General features: G+C 41.4%; 2 protein-coding genes across 4 annotated transcripts in view; one reads left to right on the forward strand and one right to left on the reverse strand.

Moving 5' to 3' along the window:
* Positions 1 to 10,013, reverse strand: part of RB195_017684 (uncharacterized protein) — a gene marked incomplete at both ends in the record, with an annotated part of 36,973 nt that extends 26,960 nt beyond the window's left edge. For both annotated transcript variants that reach the window (XM_064184784.1, XM_064184783.1), the window contains 15 exons: positions 180 to 318; positions 441 to 559; positions 858 to 978; positions 1,032 to 1,086; positions 2,956 to 3,052; positions 3,129 to 3,221; positions 4,434 to 4,583; positions 6,315 to 6,455; positions 6,536 to 6,673; positions 6,740 to 6,850; positions 6,931 to 7,032; positions 7,114 to 7,173; positions 7,430 to 7,569; positions 7,783 to 7,866; positions 9,920 to 10,013. In XM_064184784.1, the coding sequence (XP_064040664.1) occupies positions 180 to 318; positions 441 to 559; positions 858 to 978; positions 1,032 to 1,086; positions 2,956 to 3,052; positions 3,129 to 3,221; positions 4,434 to 4,583; positions 6,315 to 6,455; positions 6,536 to 6,673; positions 6,740 to 6,850; positions 6,931 to 7,032; positions 7,114 to 7,173; positions 7,430 to 7,569; positions 7,783 to 7,866; positions 9,920 to 10,013 (1,644 nt within the window). The remainder of the gene's footprint in view (positions 1 to 179; positions 319 to 440; positions 560 to 857; positions 979 to 1,031; positions 1,087 to 2,955; positions 3,053 to 3,128; positions 3,222 to 4,433; positions 4,584 to 6,314; positions 6,456 to 6,535; positions 6,674 to 6,739; positions 6,851 to 6,930; positions 7,033 to 7,113; positions 7,174 to 7,429; positions 7,570 to 7,782; positions 7,867 to 9,919) is intronic.
* A 2,284-nt stretch (positions 10,014 to 12,297) lies between these two features.
* On the forward strand, positions 12,298 to 20,176 carry RB195_017686 (uncharacterized protein; the record flags this gene model as incomplete). 2 transcript variants are annotated; one of them, XM_064184785.1, is made up of 14 exons in its annotated part: positions 12,298 to 12,543; positions 15,356 to 15,502; positions 15,944 to 16,034; positions 16,110 to 16,216; positions 16,498 to 16,600; positions 17,292 to 17,395; positions 17,484 to 17,591; positions 17,647 to 17,728; positions 17,796 to 17,889; positions 18,408 to 18,537; positions 18,646 to 18,813; positions 19,050 to 19,161; positions 19,640 to 19,743; positions 20,111 to 20,176. In XM_064184785.1, 14 exons carry the CDS (start codon positions 12,298 to 12,300, stop codon positions 20,174 to 20,176), a joined length of 1,662 nt encoding a protein of 553 aa, XP_064040666.1. The 2 variants fall into 2 exon arrangements, with proteins under 2 accessions (XP_064040666.1, XP_064040667.1); XM_064184786.1 differs by having other exon boundaries at positions 12,391 to 12,543.
* Positions 20,177 to 20,274: the final 98 nt, after the last annotated feature.

Genomic DNA, 20,274 nt, shown 5'->3' on the forward strand with positions numbered 1-20,274 from the left:
ATAGAGAAAAATGGATGTGTTGAAGCGAATGCTCACAACGTTTACAAAGGGAAGAGTGTTCGACTGAAACACAAACCAATAGGATTGATTTCAAAGTTCAAGAAAACTATAATATTCTGTTCTATAACTGTGGTGTGAAAATGAAAGAACGAGTCTGTAATAGACAAAAAAGCACTTACAAACGAGCCCGCAGCAATTTCAAGGGCTAAGGCATACTTAGGATCTTTGATGCGAAACAAGGTAGCGATACAGCCTCGCACATCATCTCGGTTGAAGCCAACAAAAGGGTCTTTGTAGGTGAAATGTATACGAGGATTTCTGAAAAATGATTTGAAAAATCAACTGATCACAACCTTTGAAATTATCTGTAGCCTATAAAGACCATGCCTTCTAAAAGCTAAGCGGAAGACAATGTTGCGGGAAAATCCTATAAAACATACTTCTGATGCAGGATATTCAGCTTGATTTGCATTTGGTGGACTTCTTGCTGGTATGTCGCGAGAGTTTCCCTATTTTTCGTATCCGCTTCTTCGTCATAAGTTATGGATGACAACTCAAGCTTAAAGTGCAAGTGCGGTGCATCATTTATGCACAAATAAGGATATCTTGATAACCACACAGCGTTAGAACGATTAGGGCACGGTGCAAAAAAAGGAGCATTCTACAACTTATTTTCCGTGAATTCTCAGAAACAGGAAAGCAAAACTACTGGAGCGTTTTAGCTAACCGTGAAGAAGAGCGGTTAATCTAGCATAGGCGTAACTCTTTTTGAGAATGAAATTCTGAGGCATCGCCCTTTGATTGTTGCTATAACAAGAAAAAAATCCAGACATATGTTATTCTGATCTTAATCTAACCCGATAGTTCTTCACTTCCACTTCCCTAGCTTTCAACTCAGAAGACTCAGCGCTGTTTTTCTTCGTCATTTGTTCATATTCAGCCTTCTTCTTTTTCAATTCCGGCACGATTCGTTTCTTCCTTAAATGACGTATGTCTGAGGGCAACTTCGATAACTGCAATGAGAAACTTACTTCTCCTCCGCAGTGGACACTTCAGCAGCAATCTCTCTAAGCTTGGAACGATATCCTGAAATATAATAACGCGTGGGAAACTTGAAAAAATTCTTCGTTTAACTAAAAACATTCAAGACATTCACGACAAAATGATCTAGCATCTTTCAGATCGCAATCTCATATGATTAAGTCTGCAATTTCAATAAAAACCTTATATCAAACAATGTACAAATTTGCATATAACAGAAGATATAAATTACAGCCACCATGACACATTATTCACGGCAATCATTTCAAAGGCGCGGTTTCAAAGGCATTCCATATACAGATAATCCTGAATTTCCAAAGTCAGATGTCACTTAATATGAGTTCTGAAAGATGCTTCGCGCAAGACTCATATTCCAGGATTGCCCACTCTAGAACATAACGGAGCTACTGGATGAAAGACCAACGGTTTACAATTTGATGGTCATCTTTGTATATTCACTCACGAAGATGTGCAGTCAGTGGTGAACATGCACATCCACGCGACCAGTGCCAGTCTTTTCAATTTCATCAACTTCTTTGAAGATCTCAGCACTTTGCAGTTTTCCCAGCTAAAGCGATCCTTTCAAGATGTTCCCACCGCGCATTTTATAGGTAGCCAGCAACTGAACTGCAATAACCATTTGCGTTTTTAAAGAATTTATCGTAGCATGCTATTCAGACACCAACCTGGTAAGAAAAACCAAGCGAATATCACACCATCAGTCGCTCCCCTCATAGGACATATGTGAGCGAAGGTAGTGGTGGTCCTTGATTTCTTTCACGATATCTTGTATCAGTAACATCCAAATCGGGGTGGCTAGGTTGTTGTGGTCAAATAAAGTTTCTTTTAAGCAATTGCGTACTGTCTACACAATTTAAACACAATCCAGTTTCTTCGGAAATATTCTTCGAAGCGTTAGCTGGGATCGTTGAAAGTCAAATTCAGGAAATTATCAATTAAAAAGGAGAAAGAGTACCAGCGCCAACACAAATGCTGGAGAAAAATGAGAATAACCTTTTGTTCTAACAACAAATGTGAGCCTTTCAAAAAACGTGTAAAGAACTGCACTCGTTTTAAAAAGGTCACGTTGAATAACACTCAAAACACAAGTGTTAGGTAGCTTAGGGATACATCTCTTCAACTTTAACTCCCTTGAATTCTATACTTATTTTTAAACAAAGAAACAAATTTTATATGCAATAAGTGCGCGGAGGTAATTCTGTTGCAGCAGTAAGCGCGGCAATTAAACGAAATATTATACAACGCAGCGAAAAGCCGTTTTAGAGGCCATTCATGATAACTGTGAACAGAACCAACTTAGAAAAGATTTTCTTCGACGAAGACTATTGTTGAAATAGATTTGAAATTGCTGAAAAAGCTGAAATTAATTATTCTCCATTTTAGATGGAATCACTTGCTGGAGAAAAATGAGAATAACCTTTTGTTCTAACAACAAATGTGAGCTTATCAGTCTAGAAACCCTGTTCTAACAAATGTGAGCTTATCAGTCCAGAAAACCCCCTCTTCAAACTACCTCACAATTTATGGAAAAGGCAACTGTAGTGATTGCTACAAAAAAAATTGCAACAACAGAGCTACCGGGACCCCGGGAATAAGTTGATTTAGACAGTTTCAAAAATCACTCTCGAAACTAAGATACCCATCTGACACTACCATATCCTGTAATGGAACCATCTTCACACTAAAAATCTAACCTCTAGCTGTTCTCTCTCAATAGGTGATGAGTCTATTTTCGATAGAGCGCACTTTCTACATCGTTTTCATAAGGAGAAAAAATTCATGACAGCTTCTTGACCCCAATCCACTACAAGAGAAAGCTTAGAAGCGAATATTTATGGATAGAATAAGAGTGCGAAGAAGCAATCACAATATCCAGAAATCATATGCACTAACCTGTTATCTGTTCCTCAACGCTAATGGCATTTCCACTATCATCCGTAGTCATACCTTGAGCTACTGCATTAAGTTTCTCTCTTGCTTTTACGGCCAACTGAATGTAAATGTAAATCACAGAAAATAAACAAACAAAATATTTCAGAAAAACCGGAATGTTTTTACACACTAACCTCCTCAGCAGTTTTGAACGTCTGCTCCTTTGAACCTATTTCGTTCTCCCACTTAGCAAGAGCAGCCTCCTTTTTCTTCATCTCCTTTATTTCCTGAAACAACGTTACACTTCACACCTCTTAGATCTAAACTAGGTGCGATAGGGAGATGCCGCACGTTCCTTACGTGAAGGGGAACTCCTTCATGGGGTGCAGCGCAAGTGACGAGGATCCCTTCGCCAATCGTACAAAACGCCAATCGTACAAAGCACCTGCTCCGACTATCCCACCCATGCTTATAAAATTGCTTTTTCCGCCAGAATAAAAACGTTTAGCCTTATCACCATGCACATAAACTCAAAAAAACCCTTCAAGAAAATCCAAAGCGAAGCGATTTTCTTCTAAATTTCTCCTATAAGAAGGTTGGTTAGCGAAAAAAAGATTTGGAGGGAGTTGCTGTAAAAGCCTCAGAGAAGCCTTTACAAAATTTTTCGCTCTTTGGTGTCCTGTTCACCAAAAAAGGCTGGAAGTTTATGAAAAGGTGAAGAAAATCTTTAAAAAAAAAAGGGAATACATGTTCTCAAAATCTCAAACTCTGCCTACTAACTATTCAAGCTAGTTTAAATTCTGAGGAATGAAAACCCTTACCGAGCACGTAAACTACGGCTTTTTTGCATTGGTTCGTTTCCATTATAGTGAATCAAAACCTTTTCGGAACTTCATTTCATTTAAAAAAAAATGATTTGCAGCCTCGTTGGATGATCGGTCTCACACTGCCCTGCTTCTGTGGATGCACGTAACGCACTTCGGAAGGAAAAAAGTAATATTACACGTTCCGGTATCTAGTTAGAACAGAAACTCAATGTCGATAAAGAGAAGTATGTTTCAAACACTTTGTACATGGTCAATTCAAGAAAATCATAATTTCGATACAAATACTATGGAACAGTCAAAACATGTTCCCAAACCACTCGTACTGAGGTCATGAAAATGGGTTTTTCTTAAATTAAACGATGAATATTGTCTGCTTCTTATCTTTCTATTTCTTACAAACAGCTAATGTAGAAGAGTTATTCAATAAGCCGTTTTGACTTCTCGGCACTCACTACCCTCCGGAGACGTAAATGACCTAGATGCTCTACTACCAATGTGAAATAAACAGTTGGCCAACATTGATATGAAATTTGCGAGGATTTGAAAACAACTGTAATGTAGAAAGAACAGAATCCTATAAGGAAAATTGATTTGTTCTGGCACTGCAACTGCGAAAACCACTTGTTTCTTTACACCTGAATCAGAACCACAAACAATGTTAGTAAAACTTACAGCATCAAGTGATTTCCGCTTTTCTTCGTATTCGGTCAATGTCTCACCAAAAGATTCTTTACATTCTCGTTTCTCCTCGTCACACGCCTCAATCTTCGCCAGTTCTACGGCGATTCCTTCTTCAAGTTTAGCGAAGGCTTCTGCGTGTCGCTAAAATATGTGGTGCTCAGCAGGTGGGTAAATAGATAAGGTAGCATAGGTGCGGTACGGTGGAGCCGGACTCTTTCAAATTGAAGGAAGTCACTTCCAATTTCATACATGTCCAAATGAAGAGGGATGAGCTATAACGTGGTGTGTTTGAGTAACGTGTTATTCCAAAGGTACCAGAGGCCAATCCAATGTGTGTGAATTAATTACAGTATAGCGTAAAAGGAATTCGCAACAATCGAAGTCAAAAAAATTCAGACCTAAACACGTTCAAACTTGAAGAAATTGGAAGGTCAGATAATTCTTTTACAAGAACATAATCTTTACAATTTCACACTTTACCAACCACACGTTACTGAACATCAGTTGACGTGTTCACCATGACTGCCTATCATTGTTCCATCTTTCTGGAAAGATTCCCTGCGACTGGAAGCTTGAAAGCTGGAGGGGGCGGGAGAGGGGTGGGGAGAGTTTGGGGGGCTAAGACTCAAAGAACAGTGGATTTGAGGTCAATGAAAGAATTGAAAGGATTGGACAGCTTTTGCTTCAGGGACTGCTAAGGACTCACGAGGGGTAGTAGGGTGGAACGAAGTATAAGAAATAGCGTGACTGGGAGACCGTTTGCTAATCCAGGGCCTCGAGTCGGAGGTGAGTGGTCGAAGCTGCACGCGGTCGCGTGTTGTCGTGGAGAAGGTGAAAAGCGGCACGTCTCGGTCGCTGTTCTCCGATTGCGGCGGACAACTTGCTGAGCTGCTGAATGTAAACTTTGCTGCTGCATGGTCGAGCAGCAGCTCCCACTACAGCAATTTACGCGGGCCCTAAGCAGTAGATGAAAACCTTCCGTTGGTGTTGAATCGGTTTGGCTGCTGTGGCAAAAGGTCTCCGTAGAGCCAGTAGACACCCCGACTATCGCTGTAATAGAGGACCCACCACTCGCCTCTCGTGACAATAACACGCAGAAGCTGCTGTCAGCGCCAGCGAAACAGCAATGTCTGACAAACGCTAATTCGGAGTAAATAGTTGGTCTCGGTCATCGCGAGGACCACCCATATCGACAGAGCGATATGGTAGCCTAGGACGGGTGTAGGTGAACACCGATGCTGCGCTTTGCAACTCCGAGCTGTGCAGCCATCGTACGCGTCATGAGGTCCGGGAACCGCTCGAACCGCAAATTGTCGTCGATGTTGGCGCGCGGATGTTCCATCTGTGGCAAACCGACAAAAAAGAAGTTCCCCTCGGAATTCGGAGCGGCAGAGCTAGCTGTTGACGTTAGCGTCGGTACTGGTCCCTTGCCTAGTCCCTCGTTAATCTTTGCGGCTGCCCGTATGGCACCGCATTGAGCTTCTGTCTGAACCCCAGGAAAAAAGCCGTGTCCTAGCTTCCAAGCGTGATGCTTTTATTACTACAAAGTACGTGTACTCCTAAAGGCAACGTACTAGGAAACAGACGATGTTGGGTTCTATGTGCGCAAACACCAAGTTCGAGGTGTAGATTGCTTTCCTTTCTTGTAATGATGTTAAGATCTTTGAAATGACAACGCACCGACCTTTATGCCAAATTAATCATTCGAAATACTCAACTTAGACTAAAAGCAACACGGAGAGGGGAGAGAGACAAGGGAGAATAGGGTCACTTTGACAACTCTTCAAAAAAGAAAAGGATTAGAGTGTTGGCTCCGTTCACCTCATCTATGGAGTATAGTGAACATAATTGTGACAGATTAATAACGCCTACCCTCTTTTTCGCCTCTTCAGCACCAGTTAGATCAGCCTGCTGTTGTTCTAATACCGCCTCTATTTCTTGCAGTTCTCCCCCCAAAGCTTCCACCTCCTTCTCTTTCTCGGTCGCTTGTTTCTCGCATTCTTCGGAGCTCAGCTGAAATCGACAACAAACTGTTAGATAGAAAAAAGAATGAATGTACGCACCACATTTATAGCGTGTTACGTGTGAATTACCAGAGAAGCGTAGTAGGTATAGGCTGTGAGTTTTCGTTCGCGACGCTCTATTTCGCGGTCGCAGTTATTGTACTCGAGGAAATTTTGTTTGTCTTTTTGAAGCTGGTTAAGCTGAGGTAGTATGTCTTCAGAAATCAGCTGAAACATTAATTTAGAAAGTTGTAACATTAGATACTTGCTGTAAGGTTATATGCACACACGTACTTTCTCAATCTCATCAACTTTTGCCTGCTTCTTGTTGATAGTGTTTAAAGCAAAATTCCTTTTTGCTTCATATAGTTTCGTACCAGCAGCTTCTTCAATCATCCCCAGAATCTGAGAGAGTGTTCATTTTACAAGAGGTTTCGAAACTCCGTTATTGGGAGGTGATCTTACAAATGAGAAGTGAAACTAACTTCATGTGGCTTCATGTTAAGTACTTTAGTGATACGCCCTTGCATAATCAGAAAGTGAGGATTGTTGACGTTTAGACCAACACTTCGAAAAAAATCCGAGACCTTCAATGTTAGCAATAAGCAAAAAGCAAATAACGTTGCATTTCAAAGGAGAAACAAGTTAAGAAATTGAGAAAATCATACCTTTGAATTCGTTGCCGTGCTGCCATTGATAGTGTAAGAGTTACGTCCATTTACGATAATCTAAAGTTGGTAGTATTATTCAAACTTTCACATTTGATGTGACAATAGAAATAAACAAAGAGAAGCAGTTTTCGAAGCAACGGAAAATGCTTGAGTGTAACATAGAATAAACGAAGAAAAAGTTCCTCTGTATACCGATTGGTCTCATTATGAACAGACACATTTCGGGAACGCTGCTACAACGAGCAGTGCTTATATGCTCAGAGTCCGGATGTATATTGAAAACGCAAGGACAATACAATGGGAACAATCTTACCTGCCGTCGTATAGTGATTTCATCACATTGATGGTATCCGATAGGGCCATGCTTTTTGTCCCTGTTGTCAAATGTTATAGTAACTGTTGCTTTGTTAATACCTGCTTGTCCTTGTTTGTACACAAGATCATGAAGTTGTCCTGAAGTTCCAATGGTATGGGATGCTTACATAAGGAAACGCTAAACCCAATGCAAAATTGATTTGAACACTTTTAAATAACAAGGTATTATGTAGTGATGATTACTAAATATCACAAAAAGAACGACACACCACTCAGTTTCCATTCGTAACTATCAAAAACAAAGCGGAACAATGAGAAGTTAGATCATATGTCATGAAACAGAAGACATACCTGCCCGAATATGAGTTAGATTAGTTATTCCTAGCACAAAACAAATCGAATCTAGAATATTTGATTTTCCCGTCCCATTGAGACCTAAAAAAATCACTGTAGATGTGAGAAGTATTCACAGGAAAAGATTGGGGAAAATGTAGTTGGGGGGTGCACTCAGTGGTGCCCTTACTTCTCGACGCTCCTTACATGACGTAGATCCTCTACGACATGTAAGGATCTAGGACTAATGCTTAGTTCTTAGGGCCCCGATTAATTTATTTACCTCGAAACATAGGACACCACTGCCTTCCCCCCCTCCCCCCAACTACATTTAATTCAACATTTTATTCAAGAAATCCGCTAACAATAGACAAATGTCACTAAGAAAATGGCTGAGTATGATGGGAAACATAGGTGCAATAGAGAGAAGCCGGACCCTCCGCAAATGAAGGGTTTAGCTCATGGGATCAGTTCAAATGAAGGGGGTCCTTTCACCAACCGTCCAAAAGCGAAGGGTGTCAGAGCACCGGCTCCGACCATCGCATCTATGATGGGAAAGAGGAACAGAAACTGTTCTACAAGGTTCAGATTGTCATAAATTTACCGCCTAGTATGTTGCGTAAGTCTAACGTGTTGCGCCCTCGACAGAAAAGCTGCAGTAACACAGAGCACGTCGTCGCCCGATCGACTACAGTCGGATTGACCGTCCGCGTTCTCCTCAAATCCCAATTAGCACTCAACACTATTTTTTTTTAACCACACAAATGCCACACCAACACCCAGTGTCCGAAAGTGCTGCAATATCTCGTTCATCGCTTACGGAACGGACAGGAAAAAAAACACTAGAAGATGATTTAAAACAGAAAGTCTGAAAGGACAAAGTTCCTGGGGGTATCAATCCATTTGGGATGCGACAGGGTGATTATCACTAGGTTAATTTCGAGCTATCGACCGTACGGCAGCAACGGACTGGAACAAGCAGGTCATTCCCTGCAGAAGTAGGGGTTCACCAGGGTTCATCCCTCTCACCCCTGCTGCTCATACTGTGCATGGACACGATAACGAAGGAAATTCAGAAGCAGCACCTGTGGACTCTACTCTTTGCCGATGATGTCATGCTCGCGTCGGAGTCTCGAGGTGATCTTCAGAAACAAGTACAGTATTGGAAGGATCGGCTGCACAAATATGGATTGCGCCTCAACACATCAAAAACTGAGTACATGGAGTGCGGACCAAGGATAGAGGACCAAGGATGGTTCAATTCGTGTCGATGGCACCGAATTAAACAAGGTGAACTGTTTCAAGTACCTTGGATCCAAAGTGACTTCCACAGGCGACATTGATCAAGAAGGTCGAGCACGTGTTAATGCGACATGGATGAAATGGAAAATGGCGTACTGTGCGACAGGAAAGTCCCTGTTCGACTGAAGTCGAAGATCTACAGGACAGCTGTGCGTCCTGTTGCCCTTTACGGACGCGGGTGTTAGCCGACGACGAAAGCCTTGTAAAGAGTGTTACACACTATGGAGATGCGGATGTTAAGGTGGACAATAGGTGTAACGCTAAAAGAGAAAGTATCCAACGACACTGTGCGCTCCATCTTCGGCGTCATCCTGATAACTGAGAAGATGAAGGAGGCCCGAATGAGATGGTTCGGTCATGTCTTGCGGCGAGAGGAAGATTCTTTGGCCAAAACCGCACTGAAGCTCGACGTTTCAGGAGTGAGGCCGCTTGGGAGGCCAAAGATTCGCTGGTAAGACCGTATGAAGCTGGATATGATAGATGCGCGTTTGTGTACGACTGATGCAATGGACAGAACCGAATGGAATACAAGAAGCAGAAAGACGGACCCTGCAACAATGCGGGACAAACGCTAAGAAGAAGAAGAAGACCGTACGGCAGCAACGGATCACTTGCTGACTGCGCTGCACGTTCCCCTAGAACAGAAAGACGGAGAGAAAAATGAAAAAAGGAAAAGCTCCTAAGAATGAAAATGTCGTAGCAGACCCAAATGCTGAATCGTTGTGAACACATCACTGCACCAATTTGAAACCAATAAATAAATGAGTAAATAAGTAGACCAAAAGTAATTAGTACACTAGTATAATGAGAAGACAAGTAATAAGAACCAATAGTACAAAGAAGACAAACTAACCAGTGATTGCGTTAAACTGTGTGTCGAATCCATCGATGACTTGGAGCTTTGAATATGACTTGAAACCATCAATTTCAAGACGTTTGATGTACATGACGTGGATCCCTAGGTGTCATTAATTCAATCACATTAGAGAAAATTCACCTAACGCTATGTATAAGTAATACACAAGTATATCAAGACTACAAACGACGCTATCGAGGTGTCGAGTCAGTAAGTGATGCAACACCATATCAGCCAACAACATTAACAACCAAGTAAGTACTTTTTGATTAGAAATCCGTGGATTCGACGAATGTAATCGCTAAATGAGCGATTGCACCACGAAATGTCCGCTACGGAGCTGTAGTTTAAACAGCCAGTTTGGCGCAGTTCTATGGGAACGGCGCCAAGTTTGAATCTAGGACTTTCGAGACGCGGCTGCAGGGAGCTGTGTGTTCTCTCTACTATGCTTGCCATCTCTTAACTTAACCACTTGGTTCTTTGCTTATTTTAGATATGGAGAAAAAACACTTGTATCTATACTAACACTCGGCTGCGAAAAGCCCCTCTTCTTGAGCCAGTGCGAAGGAGTTTCAAAGTAGTTAATTACTTCCTCCGATGTTTGAGAGAAATAGAGGGAAAGGTAGTAGATGGATGCTATTCGGTTATTCACGAATTTTTAACATAAAACAGACAAGCAGAGTATCGCAGCAAATTGAATTTGAAAGAAAAGAAAAGGGATTACGATAATCGGATTTTGAAGTAGGGGATGAGCGGAAAAGGAAGTTTTTTTTTTGTTCCTTTTTTTTTTGGGGGGGGGGACACTTAGTGGTCCCCTTATTTCTCGACGCTCTAGCTTACTTCTTTCTCTTCGTAAAATTAGCTTACATAGATTCTCTAAGATTAACGCTTATTAGAGAGTCGAAGCGACATGAAGCACATACGCAATTGCAGCTTCTCTCGAGGCGCTTCGGTGGAGCGTAACGGCTAGGAGCGTGGCAAAACCCTTGCTGGCACCACCCATCGCTGCAGTTTGCGACGGTTCCACCTCGGTTCCAACTGCTGCCTCCACTGCGCCGTTTCTAGCGCGTACGTAAATGAACCGCAACTACACTCGTGATTCATGTCGTTCTGACCCGACTATAGGCCCTCCCTCGGGCTCCGATTGATTTAATTACTTATTTCGAGAAATAAGGCCGCCACTGGGTGCCCCCACCACTACATTTTACCAGGGGATGGAACCCGAATATGGGCTTTTTGATTCTTATCTTGCAGCTAACGACGATTACGTAAGATAACTGCATGAGTTCTGATGTCTTGTCTTCTTCCTCTTGCCAGCCTGCTTCTCGTTGCTCCAGTTGTTCTTCCATTACTTTCCTTCCTTAAAGACATTACTTGACGAATGTTGCAATGCTCAACAGAACGGGTTTTCGACGAATCGCAGGAGAGGCGGGGCGCAAAGGTGCGCATTGCAACAGAAGCCGTCCTAAGAAACAGTTCAGGGGTAGTCCGTTAACACTGATACAGGAAGAGGTGAACGGAATCACCCTCTTCCCCACAACCTACGACCCCGTAAAGGCATAACCCACCTGGAACCCGTACCATACCAGATTGGTGGGGTGATGCCTCTAAAAAAATACCAAATATTGTGAACTTTCGAACTGCGCTCATAGTGTATACAACGCGCGCAACGCAACGCAAGGACAACATATTGCTACATCGTTTGACGAATATTCCTCCACTTGTTCTTTTGTAAACAGGATTATGGAAAGACTCACCGCACAAGTAATGCTCTATTCTATGGTCCCTCCTTATCTTAAGATTTAGGTGAACAAAACTTCATTCTTATTTGGAATACACTATCTTTCTTTTCTTCTTTCTCAATTCCCTACAATCCTCTATCTTTCTGGGAGACTTTGCCACTGATACGTAATCCACTTGTTTCTGAGGAAGAATAGTCCTCCATCTCCGCTGGAAAAACCGAGTCATTTACGGAACGATCCCATACAACGGACGTGACTTCGTCACTAAAAGCTGAGCGGTCATGTCAGGTACTCCGGCCATCGTGCTCCAGTAACAATCCTTAGCGCGAAAGTAAGGAATTTGAATTCAAGTCTTCGCGACTTCTATTTGTTTTTGTCCTTGTTAGTCGCTGTTGTGTCGTTGTTTATGTGTTCCATTTCGAATAATTCTTGCCGTGCATGGGAAGCCAACCTTGCAGCGTGGAACTTTACTGCAACATTTATTCATTTATAAGTCAACCGTCCAGCCCAACATAGATATCGCGAACTTGTCCTTTTTTATGTTTCCGAGCAGCTCCGAAGTAAATATTCAAGCATGTAGGCATCATTTGATAATGGATTTATGAGTACCGTTTGCATTTCCTTGCACGTTTCATGCACAATCTCACTGATTCTTTGCTAAAAATTGATGAGGACCATGCAATTCCGTTGAATGAGCGTCTATACACAATTTTTAGTCCACGCAATATGTCTCAAGTGTTTCGCGATTCTACGAACAAGACACCCGTCAGTATGATGAGGGATCTGGCGATACGAAAGAATTCTGCCAGTGCAGGCCGAAAGTTTTCGCAAAATGCTCCATCAAATCAGTCATGCTTCGGTGTGAATGGAACGTCAAAGGTGTGTTTTATGCTATTCCTTGGCGCATCGAATCCGTCCACTTTCGTTCCCTCCACAAAATGCTAGGCATTGCAAACCTATATTGAATATTACTTGTGAGAGTTAAAGATATAATTCAGCATAATGGGAATCTTTCGCTTCGCAGTGAAGTTTCTCGAGAAGGTAACGGCGTTATAAGAACCAAACTAGATTGGAAATCCCCAAAATTATCCTGAGTTAAACGCAAGTGGAGGCGAGAGTGGTACAAAGGATCTCAATGTCGTAGTTTCTTTCACAGATGCCGAAAAGCTAATATTAGTGTGTGAGGGTTAGGTAGACGGAGCAGAGAAATTGGAAACTCTGCAGTTAAGTCTGAAAGTGGAATTCCAAAAACGGAGATACTATCCAATGTGATCTGTTTCAGTATATATGGAAAACGGAGTGAATTCTTATCTCCAATAGGGAAGTACATTTGTGAAGCTGATAATGAGTTGAATAAAGCTGACAGAAATGAAAAAAACTACATGGTGCAACTAAAAAATCGTCTATTAACAAAGGAAACCCAATAATTACTAGCTAGTCATATGTAATGCTTTGAAATTTACATAAGTGCTTATTTAAATTTCACTAAACGCTTACCCTACCTTCTCTTGATTCACCTTTCCTCTATTTTCCGAAGAAAAATTACCTCCTTCTTCCTCTAGCTTGACCTCTAGCTTCTTGTATTCGTAGTCGGGTCAAAATGACGCGAAGCCTGACGCAGTTGTGCAAGCGCCTGCGCTCGAAATGGCGAAGTGGACCTTTAGGGTACCTTTGAGGTGGCGGCTTACTCATATCTACAGTACGATTGAGAAGGTGAGGGTTCTACCTTGGTCGCAACCGCTCTCTCCAATGCACCACTTCGATGCTTTCCTTATTTTTGCTCTCAGTTGGTTCGATTCTGTATTAAACAATGAGAAACCAAAAAACTAAAAAGAAGAAATACCTTTAATTGGAACAAAATTACCAACTGGAACAAAAGTTCCCCAACAGTTCTTTTTACATCCGAGCAGAGCACTTTCTGAAGCATACAGTCGCGGCGATACCGTTTCTGCTCATAATCCGGTTTACTAAGTACAGGGAAATGCTGTTCTGACTCCTTATTTTTTGGAATGGAAATGGTGATTCAGCAAAGGATAGAAAAATGAGAGATATTAGAACTCGTTAGTTCCCTCGTTAGTTCCAAGTCACGCACAGCAAAGCTTAAAAAGAGAGGCAGAGTTTTGTTTTCGACAAAGATTTAATAAGTGTAAGCGTCCATATTCGTCCAGATATCACCTGAATAAGATACCTTTCGTTAGAAGCGCTGTCTTCTGAGCTGTGTCATAAGCAATCATATGAATTGTACTGTCAAAGTGTAACATAAGATGTATTAGTAGTTACTGGATTTCCTTCAGAAGTAATGTAGTTAAAAGTAAAGAATAAATTATCTAGTTTTGCTATCCTTCTGAGCTGTGTCCGCTGCACCCGCTAATTCACTTCTTCACAGTTCACTGAAAAGAGTATGAAGGGCAAAGGATTTGTAGTCGATATATTCGGATCAGGACGACCTGAAGCTCGGTGAATTTGCGCCAGCGGCGATCAGTGGTGCTTGCAAGCATCACTCATTGCTACACTTCGCAATGGTTCGTGTGTTTTGACCCGACTATAGTACCCTTGGAGTGCGCCAACGCGTTAGACATCAATTCAGAATCGTTTGAGGTTGGCGAACGCGCATGCAGGTGATACAGTTACTTGCCTGTTCAGACGAGTTATAAAGTCAGTGCCCATGTTCCCAAAGAACTCGTATCATTTTTTGTACGTTGAAGGTAGCGACCGACTGACGTTAGGTGGCTCCCAACAGAAAGTACCCACCTCTCAGATCACTTTTTCGTTGGCATTCGTTTAGATTGTGGAACCAGGAGGTGCGTGGGTCCTCTTTTTTTCTTTTGTGGTGAACCTGACGCACCTTTTGAGACACTAGGTGCTTATTTCTTCTTTTCTTGTTAGTCATATCGCAATGGCCAGCGAAGTAAAGTCGGGGAGCTTCCTGTTTTTCCCACTTTTTATAGATTTCTTTTTTTTTTCTACCAACTATTACACTTTCGACTTTGTTTTCGTCAGAGTAAAAGCAGACGGAAACGATAGAATACAGATGGCGGTGCTAGCTTTTTTTGTAAAGACTGCGCTAGCTTTAACCCAGACCATGGTTAGAGCTACCAGAAAAATGACTACCAAGCTGGGGGCCCCAAGACCTGAGTTTGGGCTTAAGACATCCGAGAGTTGTAATCTACATAGCAAGTCCAGTAATTTTACAATGTTACAGTTTTTGGCGTATGTGAGAGGGCGAAGGTGACTCGTCTTATTTCGCTTTCTTTTCTAATTTGACCATTTTGCAAACTTTCGTCAGCTTACTGGACAAAAATCAATGGATGGGATGTAAAAATGATAGGTTGTTGACGAAATCGAATGCTATTCGAGTCCTCAAAATGAAAACTATACTTTTATTTTACATTGTTAGAGAATTGTCGAAATACTTGAGAATTCGAGGTGGGAGTAAGAACTCGAAATTTTGATAATATGGATGTCCAGTTAAAGATTTCTTTCCAATATGAATACATGTACCCACAATTTTATCGTCTCCAAGTTGCATCATCGACTTGACCAACTAGCTATATCTACAAGTAGCAGGACAACAATGGGCCGCGGCAGACACATAATGGTCCCACTGCGATAATAACCGTAATATGTACTTAATATGCGGCACTTCGAATACCAATGGCGGCGACATACGTCTCAATATACGTCTTTTCAGAGCCAGAGAGGTTTGCGAAGACGCGATCTTACACCGTCGCGAGCTTTCGGCACAGGATCTGTCACCACTGGTTTAGGTGGAGATCGTTATGTTGCTATGAGGAAAAGCGAACACGATTTGGAACTTACTAATTATCTAATGCACCAGGTCGTGTCATCTTTCATTTTATATACAGTGCTTTCGCTTTTAGAAATAGGAAATCGGATGAGGTCTTTGCTTTCGAAACCCCCATCATTTGACATATTACAGCTAAACAAAGAAGTTGGATCAAGACATGTAATCCTCACCTCACGCATTCTAATACGAATATATTGCGATTTGCATAGTTTTGCCGAATCGTTTCACCAATAAATCTGATCTGTCAAGTGTGGTTTGTGAACAGCTGCTAAAAATGGCAGTTTGTTGCTCATGAATCAATAGTCTCTGAGCTTCTATCGCATATCATGACACTCTTCATGGGCTAATTGTTGTTGACATGTCCCTAGATGTCTATCGTCTATTGTCGATTAAGAGCAGTTCAGTATGAGAGCTAGGACATCACTCTATTTGTAGGATATTCAAGCTGTAAAACAAGACAGAAGATTTTAGCCTCCTGACTCAACATTTAACACATCGAATTCGGCACCTAATAGTCCAGTCAAGAACTACGAACAAGAGCAAATGAAGCGAATGATGAGAGGTAGATATTAACTTTTAATCTTTATGATGGAGTTGTTTTCTCATCATAATTAGCTGTGCTAACTGCCATCTTCAGTGAAATCAACGGGAAATCTGACGGATGCTGGTGAGGAAGATCGCATCCTATGTTACAAAAAGAACATGGCACCGCTTCCGGCAATTGGGCACTTGAACCAAGCAAAGGCTAGTTTTAGTCTATTTCGCGTGCTTTCGTTCATGTGCATTGGGTAGCCTGCGAGTGGCGCTGGCGTGCGGCCCGGCTGTCATTGACAACAGCCAACTGTCAATCGATCGTAAGCCCGCGTCGTAGCATTGCCTTTTGAGCACCGGGCAAACAGTAACCTTTTCAATTCTGAATCGCCTCCTTTTCAGACCAGAGGGTATAATTTATTTGTTATTTTCAAGATTCTTCCTCCCAGTTGTGAGAAAATTGTGTTTCATTTATCTGAAGATACGTTTTACAGGTGCTGTATTCTGCATGTGTTCAGCCTTCATCTGCCGTGAAAAAATCGACAAGATTTATTCCACAACACCCAGAACGTGTTCTCGATGCTCCAGAATTCAAAGGTAGGTAGCACTGTTAATCAGTGTGGCTAATAGGTAGCCATGTTTTCTTCCGTTTGAAGACGGTCACCTCCAACATTGTGTGGAGTTTCTGTGAGGAAACGTGTCGTCGATTTAGCGATTGCAAAGTGAAGAGTTACGGATTCGACACTTCTCGTTTCCGATAGTTTTGTAGGTTTTAGCGTTGATACCGTACATGTCATTGCGACACCATTTCTCAATTAGGAAATACTAAGGATGATTATGTAGTTAGAATTACATAATTCACACATTATTTAGAGGAGAGTAGAGGCGATCCACATGTACTGTTTTCTCCCTTTTTTGTGAGGAGATCAATAGGTAACAGCGATAACTATAACGTCATGGTGGTTTCTGGCAATTTTCGACGTGTAAAAAAAGGAGAAAAAGAACAGTAATCATAAGCGTTCTTAGCATATCCACAACTCACGTTGTCAAGGGCTGCTGGTACATACCATTTAGAATTTCTCATTCACTTTAAACTCGTAAAGATTTTAGACGGTGATAAATCTTCCTAATATACTGTTATTACTACGAAAAAAAAACATGAGTAATCCGAAGTAGCCATCCAAATCGCTCTTGTGCGTAGCTAATGATAACATAAGAACAGTTTCGAAATTCAGTACAGTAGAATAGGTGATACATCTTAGGTTATCTGTGAAGGTTATCTATTCAGATGATTATTACATGAATGTTATTGACTGGAGTAGCTGCGGAATAGTTGCTGTCGCCCTTTCATGTACGCTATATCTTTGGAATGCGGACAGTGGTGAAATACAGGTAGTTGTTTAAAATGATCTCACTTAAGTTACTTTACTTGACTGTGTTTTTATTAGTTCATTTATTTCCTAGGAAACTTTGAGTCTAGGTACTGTTTGAATTGGACGAAAGCAACGAGATGCATTTAATTACATCGGTGAAATGGTCAGCAGATGGCAAATTTTTGGCTGTGGGATTTAAAGACGGGTCATTGAAGGTTTGTGACTCTGTGTGTTCTCAAAAAAAAAACTTGGCAAATTTAATTTGTTCAGTTGTACGATCCACAGCGCACTCCTCCTCCGAATGGGAAGTTGGAATTAAGGACAATGAAACCACCGCGGTTATCTCGCAATGGTACTTTTAGAGAAATTAAAAAGTTTTGTGAACCTCAACCAATAGTGCTTTTGATATGGAATTTGAGGCGTTCTGGGATGGCGAGGTGCTGTTATTTCTGCTGGGTATCAATCTGGACAAATAATTCATCACGACGTTCGAATTGCGAATCACATCACTGGGTTCGTACACTTTTTTCTTCGATTTGCTTCTTTCTGCTCTTGTGAAAGTCCATTTCCGTGTCTGTACCATGTGAAAATATGAATAATCTTGAAAAAATCTCTTGATACCTAGTCCAATTTCCAAAGTGGTTCATAGGAAAGAGGCGTAGTGCTCTACTCGTATATTGCGGCGTACATTCTCAAAACGTAAATTTTATCAATGATCTAGCAGGGTGGTTTGTTTCATCAAATTCATCACCTTGACTGCCGTTGCTCTTCGAACTGGTCGAGCGGGCGCCAGTAATTCTTCCATGATATTTGTTTGATATTCGTAAAATATACGTAACACAACATACGTAAATCGTCTTTTCATCAACAATACATTTTTTGTTGAACACTCACTACCTCTCTTTCATGCCAGTAGCCAGCAGCCTACTTTTCTTATCTCTTGTAATTAACGAATAGTTTTTGCTCCATTTTGCCGTAACCTTCCCTTATACAGCAGTTTTTGATTATCCAAGCAAATCATATTCTCATAGAATCTGGGATGGTCATGAGCGTGAAGTAGTTGGTCTTCACTGGTCACCAAATCAAACAAAACTAGCTACTGGAAGTGGCGACAACACCGTTCGCATCTGGGATGACAGCCGCCTTGGAAGTAACACTACGGTACTAATTCTGCATGTATTATCCTGTTCCCACTCAACGACGTTGATATCTCAAATTTTGATTTTTTTCCTCTGAACTTTCGTGAAGTATTGGTAATTTCTCTTTCAGGAGAGCTTGTTTGTGCTAGATGATCATGTTGGTTCCGTTCGTGCTGTCCAGTTCTGTAACTACAAAACAAGTATCTTAGCTACTGGTGGAGGCATGCAATGCAAAGCGATCAAGCTGTGGAACGTTAACAGTGGAGAGCTGTTGAAGAGCATAGACACAGGAGCTGCTGTGAGTGTGCAGTAATTTGATATATAGTTAGAGCCATAAATGGGCAATTATTACTCAATGTATTCACAAAAAAATGTAGAGGGTCACAAATTTTTTTTTATTTTTTTTTTTTGTGAAACTGTGATGTTTCCCACAAAGACTTTTCTTTTCACCTTGCAAAGTTAGCCTAGATCATTGGTATGCATTAGATCGACTACTGATGTCAATTACTTCGTGCATATTTGGTGCGTGTTAAGGTAAACGGCATAATCTTCAACAGTGATTACAAAGAGATGATGTCAGCGCATGCTTGCGGTAAGCTGGTGATTTGGAAGCATCCGAATTATAACGAGATTGCCAAGTTATCAGGTATTACTTGTGTGCTTTTGATTCCTTTTGTTCGACTTGAATTAATTATCGTGCTGATATTGTGCAGTTGCTCTCATTCGCCGCAGTGTGTCTGAATCCATCCACTTGTCACTTTCGATTTTGTTCTACTCTTCAAGTTTCGTCTGAACTCGATGTCGAATGTCCTCGGCTATTGACAAAGTTCGGGAATTCAGCATGACGAAGCGGAGAATTGTTGCTTCAGATTTCTTACTCTCTCTAAGTATTCGAACTATCAGGGGAAGGGCGGAGGGACATCACATTTACCGAACATTTGAGTAGCTCCCGAAATATAACTGCCCTAGTTATCCAGCTCGTACCCAAGGCATATATTAAGATGTTAGATTGCGTTTAATACTAGCAGGATCACTGAGAACAAGCTGCAAGCAGACTACTACATACGGCACCTTCGTTCTGTTGTTCTCTACAATTGCGAAAGTTTTTTAATGCATCTTTTCAGGACATGCTCCGGAACGGGCAATCTCAATAGTTCAGTCTCCATGCGGTCAGTTCGTCATGACTGCAGGTGGAGATGAAGCACTCCGCACTTGGCATCCTTTCAAGGTAGGGTCGACAATATCCTATCCATGAAACTATTACTGGAAGTTCGTGCTTCTTTCATGCTTCAGTATCGGATGCCTAGTTTACACGATGAAGAGTGTGTCCCCCTCGAGATGTAAGGAGGCAGTGTAGATAGCCAAATAATGGATAAACAATCCTACATCTTTACAAATCTAGCGCTCTGTAGTGCCTGTGTCATGATACATTTTCATGCTACTTTGAAAGATGGGATCTTGTGTTTAGAGTGTTTTGAATTCATCGGGAAATTTAGTCAACACTTATCATAAAAAGGTTTCTTCCTTGGTTTTATAATCTGTAGTAAAAACGACTGTCTGCACTGATTCTTAATTTCTTTAAAAATTCCGTTCAGGTTGACAAAAGTACGCACCAACTGGCACAACGTAGCAAGATGTTCAGTTCAATGACCATCCGCTGACAGTTTAATCAATACTAATCTATGATGTACATATTTGTATCGTTTTAATGTTATTTCAGGATGTATTGTACTAGTTGTAATCAACGAATTCATTATTG

Source organism: Necator americanus, chromosome II (assembly GCF_031761385.1).
Source record: "Necator americanus strain Aroian chromosome II, whole genome shotgun sequence".
Classification (NCBI taxonomy): Eukaryota; Metazoa; Nematoda; class Chromadorea; order Rhabditida; family Ancylostomatidae; genus Necator; species Necator americanus.